Here is a 10,527-nt window from a genome sequence, read left to right on the forward strand (position 1 = left end):
TTTCATCTCTCTCTGTTATCTCTTTTGTTTTGGTATCTGCTACAATACCTCCATTGTTAAGGAAACCGAATAAAGACAAAGCTTCTTGCAACTCTGATCTCTGTATACAAGTGTGATTCGAACAGAAACCCTTCTTCGCTCATAGCTCAGATCTAGTTGCAGGTGGGCAACTAGGTTGCAGCACCACAAGATCTTGTCCCTATGTGGGAAATTAGTAGTGAAGGAGGAAGAGTAATCCCTTCCAACGCTGTGGCTGCAGGTACATTTTGGATGAGACCTCCTTCTAATGCCATTGCTGGGCCTTCTAATCAGCCTCAGCTATGGATGTTTCCTCCTGCACCGCCACTCATTGACATCTCTGCCAAATCCATTTCTTCTTTCATATCTGCTATGCAACCAGGGTGCAATTTAAATTCTAATATTCCGGAGGTACAAACTGCTCCCATCAGGAGCAAAAGTGGCTAAGAGTTCCACCATGGCTCCAAGTTCAAGTTCTACCACAACTACTCAGATGCTTAGAGAATTCTCTTTGGAAATCTACGATAAACAGGAATTCCAATTCATGAACCGTCCTGCAACTCAACAAACCTCTTCTAAGCACTAAGAGAGGGAAACGATCATGGATTAGTGTAAATTAGAGCTTCCAACCCTCCAAAAAAAACGTGTTATTACTCTTTATTCTTTTTCTTTATCACCTGGGTTTGATCATTCAGAGGGTGTTAAAACATTAGAATTCTCTATTTTCTTTTCACATAGGTTCTCTAGATTTTTTTCTTCAGAAGAACCAGAATGGAGGTGTTGTAAGAGAGACCAATTGTCATACCCTGCCTCAAATTAAACCAAGGTACGTGACACTGGACACCCACATCCAGTCACAAAAACAGTACCTTAATTTTACAAATGCCATCAAGATCACAACTAAAATCAGAGTACACTAATAAAGTCATACGTGATGTACAAAATGATAAATTACAAATATACAAGATTTTTTTTTTTTTTTTTTTTTTTTGCTAACGATGGGTATCAAGGCCTACTGCTTGACTAGTCCGGTAGGCCTATACTGACCCCACAACCACATGGATCGGGTCATACCAAAATTGAATGAAAACCATTCAATTTTCACTAAAAGAGCACTAAACACCCCATGTGAGTGGCCCAAAGTGTGCCTGGTGTTAGTAAGTTGTTAACAAATGAATCTTGTAACCCAAGGGGGTAGCGTAGTTGGTGAGCAACGAACTTGGGCCACTCACACGGCGTGTTTAGTGTTCTTCACTATTTTTAGTGAAAGTTGAATGGTTCTCATTCAACCTCAGTATGATCTGGTACAATCGGTTGTAGGGTCAGTATGGGTCCGTGGGACTAGTTAGACCGAATGCCTGGATACTTAAGACTTATTAGAATTCATTGCTACATAATTTACATCATAGATTACAGAAGCACCTGAAGATCAAACGGAATAGGCATTAGTTTGGTAATGGTTAGAGCAACAAACTTGAATTAGGCAAGAATCTCATTATTTTAGAGTAGAAAGAACAAATTGGCCCAAAAATTCTTTGTCGGCAACGATCCTTCAATATGATATCGTCAAGGCTAATACAAATTCAATCCGATTCCTCAACCCAAGCTCTTAATTTGGGTCATCCTAACTATCGAAAAAAGGAACCTCAACTAAAAAAGAAGTGAAGAAATTTATGATTTGCCATTAAAGAAAGAAAAATTACTGTGAACTAAATAAAAATCTATTCCCTTTTTCCAATTTTCAGTTCTATGTAGTCAATTCATTCATGACACTTCTCTTCTTCTTCTGAGTTCAAAGACCAAATGAATTAGTCCAATGATACAGAGGACATTTGGAAAAAAATGGTTTTTATTTTTAGTTTTTAACTGAAAATTTATTTTTCATTTTTTTACTGAAGGATTTCAAGGGAAACTTTTAGATTATTTCCAAAGTGGGGAACTCTTTGATAAACCAATAAGAACCTTATTGAATAGTCCAAAACCGTGAAAAACATATCAACCAAATAATTAAACACTCATTCTTAAGTATATAAATAATCAAATATCTATCTATAAGCACATTAATTACCAAACATACTAATAAATATTCCAAAATTCCAAAATTCATATAACTAACACCAAATATATAATTTTAAGTGCGAGTTTGAAATGGCTCTTGACGGTTCTGGTTCAATCACTGTAGCCGAATTCCCTAATTCATTTAACAAAATTAACCTCATAATTAGTTCCTTAATTAAATAGTATGCTTAAATCTTCATTTGTGTTATGCCTCGCTTAACTAGAATTAGACACTAAGAATTTGCAGTAACTTATTGATTAAATTTACACTCAAGTGGTGAGATGTTAAATCTTCCTCTTTATTATGCTCTTCTTTTCAACTGCAGGGACGTTGATGTTCAAATGGGCCCTATTAAAAACATCAAAAAACGGAAGAGAGGAGAGGTCAAGGAAAAAATGTGTCCCCTCGCAAGGACAAAATAGGGCCGTCGCTAATGTCTGAGCGATTGAGCTTATCACCTTCCAAAATCCAAAACCCAAAATCTAAAACCCAAAACCCGCCGTCATTTAATTTTTATTAGTCTTTTTCATATTCAGTGGTGGTATTAATTGCCACGGTTAGGTATTTTTTTGCATCATTCAAGAATGACAAAAAAAAAAAAAAATCTGAGAAATTAAGTTTATTTTTCTTCCGGTGAAATCTATTTTAGTCACTCATCCACACGATGAATTGACACTACGTATGGATTCCTAGAATAATGAGTTTCATCATTAATTTCCACCCTTGTTGATGAAGGTTCAAAATATCCGTCCTCAATCAAATCAGAGGGTCAAGTCTCACGGTTGAAGAGATTCTATTTTCACCATGGCCGAAATAAAACTTGGTTGTACTTTTTCTCCTAGAACCCAAAAAAAGGGTAAAAACCCATATCATCATCCCAAACATTATTTATAATATTTAATAGAAAAATAATCCAACACACCTCACTATACTGGTAGAGAAAGAATCACAATAAATGCAAAAGGGGCACCTTGTACCCAGATGCGAAGGGTTTGTACTAAGATTTCCAGATGGATGGTGTGGGGTATTAGTATATCTGACACATAATTTAAATGTGATAATTTGTCCTCAAGTAAATTAGCGGGCCTTGTGTTCCTTATCTCGTGAAAGGATAACCATTAAATAATGATTGTTGAATGCCTGAATGCACATACTCGTGTATGTTGTTTCACCCAACTCATGTATCCTGGTAGTCCTCAATTTTCTTTCTACACCTTATTTTATCATTTAATTGGCATTCACGTATCAGTTTGAAACTTAACAAATGAATAAAGGACCTTGAGGGTTCAACCATACACAAAATTCAGGGCAGTTATTGGAGGGGGGGCATGCTGAGCCTAGCAAAGCAATAGGTGAGTAGCAACGAGATGTACTATTGGTTTGGGATGCTTGGACTTCTACTTAAGTGGATGTTATGGAAAATAATCTATTTAATTTCCCGACCACCCGTCTAATGAATTATCAGAAATTTGTACCAAAAAAAATCAAGAATTATCAGAAACATTTTTCTTGGAATTTTCTTCTCATCCCATTTGTTAAATTTAGTGAATTGAAGTGAGTAGATAAAGATTGAAAACTGACCTGAAACAATAGAGCAACAACTTTGATCTAAAAATAGTACTACTCTAAATTTAGTAGTAACTGGTTGGATCTTCCTCAAGACGGACTTTTGCCTTCTCTCCAAGGAAGCTGTCAGCAACTATATAATAATAAGTTGGAAGTGGGTGGAGGATCATCAAAGAGAAGACTCTTATCATCTTCATCACAAGGTAATATTTGTGAAAGACAAATATATTATCTAAAGAACATGGCTGCTACCTCCTCGAGGACCCTTTGGTTACTGCAACTACTGTTGCTAGCTGCTATAGGCTTGGTGGTTGTGGATGCCCGTCATCTTCATCTTCATCTTCATCATCATCATCATCATCTTCCTCCTCTAGATGCTAATTTCGAAAAGGAAATGGTAGAGGAACACAATAAAGTCCGTAGCTCAATGGGGATAAGCCCATTGACATGGAATGCGACGGTGGCAGCATATGCAGAGGGATATGCGAAGCAGAGATCAGGGGATTGCGAACTCGTACACTCCAATGGACCATACGGGGAGAACATCTACTGGGCTCAAGGTGCTGAGCTAGAGAACGCCGCAGCTGCCGTGAAGATGTGGGCCGATGAAAAGAGTGACTACGACCACGCCACCAACTCTTGCATCAATGGGAAGCAATGTCTCCACTACACCCAGGTTGTCTCGAAGAGGTCTCAACATCTCGGCTGCGCCCACGTGAAATGCACCAACAACAATGCTTACTTTGTCGTCTGTAGCTATGACCCACCTGGCAACATAATTGGACAACTCCCTTACTAATCAATCCCATTATAGACATATTCCGTATATGCTTATTATGTACATGCATGAACCCTAGATACACCTATTGGTTCTTTAGGTATGGTGTGACAACGCCTGTTATCATGTACATTGTCCACATATATATACGTAGAATTAATGTAATGTATGCTGCTGCTGCTTGGTCTAATTTGTCACTAAGCAGTTTTGTTTCCTAGTGTAATTGCATGAAATTGTAGAGGATCTGGATCAGCCGGGTTTAATTACCTTAAATTATAAATATAAAACAATGCATATTTTCTTTTTTGTCCTAATTGAAACCCTCTCAGATCCCTTTATCATAATCAACCTGGAACCGTGCATCTATCCACATAATCTCTAATTCGCCCTAATCATCTGGGCAATCCACGGATGAGTTATTTTAAGTGAAGCTGTTTCTGGACCAACGTAAAAATAATGTACATTATTAAGGGTACTAACGATTTATCATTAAGGATTAAAGGTGTAAATAAATTCGATTTTGGGTAATCGTTTCCATGGGATTAGGAATTATAAACCTGAAATTTAGAACCATTTAATAATGACTTGATGGGTGGGCGGTTTCAGTGCCTAATTATTTCCAAACGTGTCCAAAATTCTAAAAAATTTACCTAAACATGCAAATAACCAAATATCTATTTTTAAGTATAAAATAATTAAATATTCATTTCTAAGTACATAATTTTTTATTTTTTTTGGAAAAAAACACAAATAATTAAATATGTATTCATAAGCACACAAATAACTGAGTATCCATTATAATGATATAAATAAAAATATGAGGGTGAAAAATAATTATAAATTAATTGACACCTTAAAGGGCTTTGACCCCACCTTCAAAGGGCAATCTGGCCTCTAGCTACAATCCACTGCTTGTATTGGGTGTCAATTGATTCGGAACCAAGTATTTGGTCTGGTTTCGGTTTTTGTTCCAAGGACTATTAGTGTGATTCAGAATCGGAAAGTCCTGTCTCAGTTCTGAAAATTGATACTTGTACCCAACCTATCCGGTTTCGGTCAGGTTCTGGTTCCTATGCTGGAACAAGCAATAAACAAGGGCAAAGGTCCCAAGCTCAATGGCCCATTGAGATTTGACTCAAATGTCCAATTATCTACAATATGGCAGATTGGATGAGTCCCAACATTATATCTATCTATAGATAAACAACAATAATTTCTAAGTTTTGTTTCAAGAAAAAACACATATACATCAGAAAGAAAAGAAAGCTCGTACAAAAAACTGCAATGCTATTAAAGATTGAAAATCAAACAAGTGCACAACATTGAAGAAGATGGAAGCCCACCTACTATAATGTTGTTGTGAAGAATCGACCGATTGACCGCTGAAAAATCATGAGAAAAAGGAAGAATGGACACTTTCAGTCATTGCAACTTTGTCTAAGACAAAGAGTCGTTGCTATGCTAATCTTATAAAAAGGAAGAACAGAATGTCGGGTTTATTTAACTCATGGTTCATGAGTCCCAAGGCAACAAAAACTAAATAGAAAAAAAAAAAAAAAAAGGGTGTTACAGTTAGACTATAAGTGTAACTCTATAAGACGATTTATCATTTAGGTGATTAATAATGTCGGGTTTCCATATAAGTTACGTCAAGTTTTTAGTTAAAGAGGAAAAAGTGACATTAAGTTATTTGGTCCGGTTTCGATTAGATATGCTGATTCTTGGCAGAAATCCAGATCCAGACCGAACCGAATTATAAATACTTATTTCAGATCCAGGATTTAACCATATTATAATGGGTTGGATTCAGTTCAGGTTATTCGGTCTGGAACTGAATTCGGTTTTTGGTTTCAGTTCCAATTTGGCACCCTTACTTGTACACCATTAATACAATGCCATTCTCGGATTATGGTTTACAAAATCGGATCAGGATTGACATAATTGATTGGATCAGATTGATATTGATCAAGATCGATCCCGAGTCTCGATCAATTCTATACCGATCAATTAATACAATTCAAAGGTCAAAAGATAATAAAATTTGATTTAAAAATAAAGGGTTAAATCTGTATGATCCTTAGTGATCTGGTTTGGTATCGGTTAAAACCGTTCCCAAGATTATGAACCTTGATCCGGATCTGCCAAGCTCTTGATCAGAAGACAGGAACATCCTTGTTGCAATCTTCATCTAACAGTTATAACTACCACTCAAGGATCACTTAGTGCAAACTCATCAAGCCCCAATGACAAATTTCCATATATCATACACGATCCATGTTCCCAATCACATATATTTGCAGGATATTCTTCATCAATCCCATACTTGGCAAGGATTTAGTTATCGGATCGATATGATCCGCAAGGATTTAGTTATTCGATCGATACGATACCCAATAAGAATCGGATCAATGCCATACCAATCTGAATCGGATTGTATCAATCCTGATCGGTCAATTTTGCCTTTCTTTTCGTCAAAAATAGATTTTATTTTACAATTTTATCTCTGTTCCAATACGCATACCCAATCCAAATCTGTCAGATGTCACTATCTATCCTAATATTGATACAATACGATCGATACAGCCAATCAGGTACGAATACTTGTACCCTTCTCATCCTATGCCAATCTGACCTCTCTTCAACTCCTACACCTACCCGACTATAACCACCCGAACTAAACCCCTCCCCCAACACCATCACTTTTCCCACAGTCAACCCATCACCGCCACCCATGGTTTCAAGTATCCATATTGTATCAGTGGTATTATATTAGTATTAGCTGAGATCAATTTGGATGGATTATTCATATCATTTCAAAGATAAAACAATAAAAAATATGTATTAAAAAAAAAAAGAGGAAAAATTGGTCGATACTCATTGATTGAATCCAATCCAGATTGGTTTCTATGATTTACCATAACATATACAACCATCGTTCAACTCGACAAACCCAAGGTGGTTAGTCAACCAGAGATAAATCATGGTTAAGTTAGCCGTTATGAAGAGAGGTAGCTCAGTTCCAAGTGGAAAGACCAACCAATAAGAAGAAAGCTTAGTACCACTATATAAAGGACACGAGACCCATGGAACAGGTACGCACTTTTTACAATCAAGATTCACTTTATCCAGATTCAGAACTGACTTAGGCATCGAATCCTTCCACCCTGGACGAAACTCCGGGCTGATTATTTGACTTGTGTGTGTGCAGATCTCAGCTCACCTGAGATAATAGAGAGAGTCCCAAACAGAGAAGCAGGGATCAGCACCAACAGTATCAAATCAGTATCATATCGATATTGACAATACCAATACCAATATCGATACCGTCCCCTAAATCCATGCCACCACCTGACTTAAGCCAAACCCCCTCTCCATCTAATCTAAGACCCCACCATCATCAGAACCTGCATATGACCTCCAAACAAGAGCCTACTACACCCTTAGCAGCAACCTCTGAAAGGAGTAATAGGAGAGAATAAATCTTTTGTCTTTTTCTCAATGTTTCTTTTAAATTTTAGTGTATTTTACACCCAAATGTCTTGATTATGAAAGAAAAATGAAAATTACATCTGAAAACTATAATTAACAGATACAAAACTAATTTTAAATAGTTTTATCAATATTATTAGGATCTACAGTGATACCCGCCAAATCCTTTTGATTTGCTGAAGTTCTCTTTCTTTCTTATAAATCAGTTTCTCTTCTGTTCTTTTTACTTGCAACCAGATGGAGCTATCTGGTATCGTATTGGTCACAAACTATCTTCAAACTGGGCTCTCTGATTTTATTATTAGGCTTTTAGGGTGCTATAGTTTGGACCATGGTTTCAAAAATCGAACCCAATTCAGATTGGTATCGATTAAGTTTGATCCGATATCGATTCACTAATACGAACCATGGGTAAAATGGGAACAAAATTTGACTAAAGAGGGATCAGCCGAGCTCTACTTGTTACATTCCTCATCTAACACAATTGTAAATTTGTAAATATCATGCTAAGCACACATATTTGATTTCCAGTTATTATTCATCAATCCTGGGGGTGAAAGTTTGGCCCGGCAACCCGAACCCACCCTGGCCAGCTCTAAGTCCGAACAAAGTTTGGGCTAAGTTCTTTTACTCTGATCGCTGGTTAGGGTTGAAAAACCCCAACCCTGGGTTAAGGTTGGGTTGGGTTAGGGTTGAAGTCTCAATCTGGCCCAACCCGACCCAACCCGGTCCGAAATTTAACCTTCCATCTTTATAATAAAAATTAGGGCTCAAATAGGTATTTTATTTTTCTATAATTTTTTAATCTATGAGAGATAAATGGAAAAAACATGTCAATCAAGGTTAATCCAACCATTATAGAAGCCAAGTTCAACCCAATCCAGGCCAACCCAACCAAACCTGACCAAACCCGGCCCTAACAAGGTCAATTAGGGCCGAGTTGGGTTGGTATGAACTCGGAAGGATTGGGCCTAAACATGAACCCGACAAAATTAGATTGGGCCTAAGTTGAATTTTGAGGACCTAGGATTGGATTAGGGTCTTAAGAAACCCTGCCCACCCCTAATCAATCCCATACTTGAACTCTTCGAGTCCAAAACAGGACTCTTTAATTAAATCCTCCAAAAGGAGGCAACCTCTATAGAGATTATAAATACAATGGGATATATGTAGTCCTCAAACACCCTCTAAACCTCTAATGTCGTCCCCGCCCTCTCATCAACTCCTTAGCCAATGGCCGAAAAAGTTTTGAGAGATTGGAGGAAACCAACTAATGAGTAGACACTATATAATCATGGTAACTTTGTGTTTCAAGCTATGAATTCTATGTAATCATCTTTTTTTTTTTTATATATAATAAAAAATAGTAAGCACTATCACACATTTAGGTTTTAATATTATTTTTTGTCATTAACCTGACTCCTTCACTTCTTCACTTCGAATTCATCCAATAATAATTGGGATTGAGATAAAGCCATTCATAAGTTATGAAGCAAAGCATTAGATATAAAATGTTGCAGCTAATTAAGTAGCTACCATATCTTTGTGAGTCGCAGATAATATGGATTCGAATGAATAGGAAACAAATTGATATAAATAAGGCATTTTAATTATGGTTAAATTTTTTTAGGTTATAAATAAGGTGTTAATTTCTAAGATTTTTTTTTTTTTTAGGATAGTCTGATTTCGCAATCCATATCAAGAACTCACTTTGGAATCTGTTCAGTCCCCATCCCAAAACGTATAACTTCAAAGCCTAGACTCATCTATGGTCCATTTCGTGTACCTTTTCTCATCAATCTTCACTGCCATGACATACAAGAGCTATACAGCATGACTGATAAAAGGCTTGATAGATGGAAGAGTTGGAGGGTACGAATAAGGCTTGATAGTTGGAAGAGTCGGAGGTTACGAGTGGTGGGCATTATGAGAGGTTGCCGTCAATGGTTGTTCGTCGGATGAAACGAATTGTGTCATCCTGCAAGCTACACAGTCATCCCTAAATGGAAAAAAAAAAGTTTATGGAATTATAATTCTTAACAAATAAGTATTTTTTTGTGGGTGAAGATGTAAAAAGTTAGTCAAACACTGAACCAAGCCGGTTTGTTGGTTTGATTTTGATTTCTAAAATGTGTTCCTATTCTCGATTCGATTCAGTTCTGATTTCTACATTTTTATCTTGAACCAAATCAAAATCAAATCGAATAAAACTGAAACCGAACCAATTGACACCCTAATTTGAGGGTCGCAAACTGACGATTCTTCCGGAGTCTAAACTAAGTAGCCTACTTGAAATTGTCCAAACCTAGAATCCAGACCATAGTTAATTGAAATGCATTTTAAACATCATATGTTTTGCCTTTTTCCAAATTGATCACAATTATATTTTAAAAAAACACGAAAAATAAGAAACGTTCAGAACACATTGTCTTGTTTTTTAGTGAATAAAATGGCACTTAAAAAAATTAATATCATTATAATTTTATAATTAGTACATGTGATTAATGTTTAATTAATAACATGATTTAGTCTCATAACTTATGCACTTCTTTTTTTAAATAGTTTTTCAAATATAAATGTTTAAAACCTGTATCATCTTCTTTTTTTTTTTTTTTTT

The 10,527-nt window shown here is 36.3% G+C and overlaps 1 protein-coding gene across 1 annotated transcript; it reads left to right on the forward strand.

Annotated features, from left to right (window-relative positions):
* Positions 1-3,774: 3,774 nt before the first annotated feature.
* Positions 3,775-4,650, forward strand: LOC122078306 (pathogenesis-related protein 1-like). The gene has a single exon (XM_042644235.1). It carries the CDS (start codon positions 3,885-3,887, stop codon positions 4,440-4,442), a length of 558 nt encoding a protein of 185 aa, XP_042500169.1. The 5' UTR covers positions 3,775-3,884; the 3' UTR covers positions 4,443-4,650.
* The last annotated feature ends 5,877 nt before the right edge of the window (positions 4,651-10,527 follow it).

The sequence above is a fragment of the Macadamia integrifolia genome, chromosome 5 (assembly GCF_013358625.1).
Source record: "Macadamia integrifolia cultivar HAES 741 chromosome 5, SCU_Mint_v3, whole genome shotgun sequence".
In the NCBI taxonomy this organism is placed as follows: Eukaryota; Viridiplantae; Streptophyta; class Magnoliopsida; order Proteales; family Proteaceae; genus Macadamia; species Macadamia integrifolia.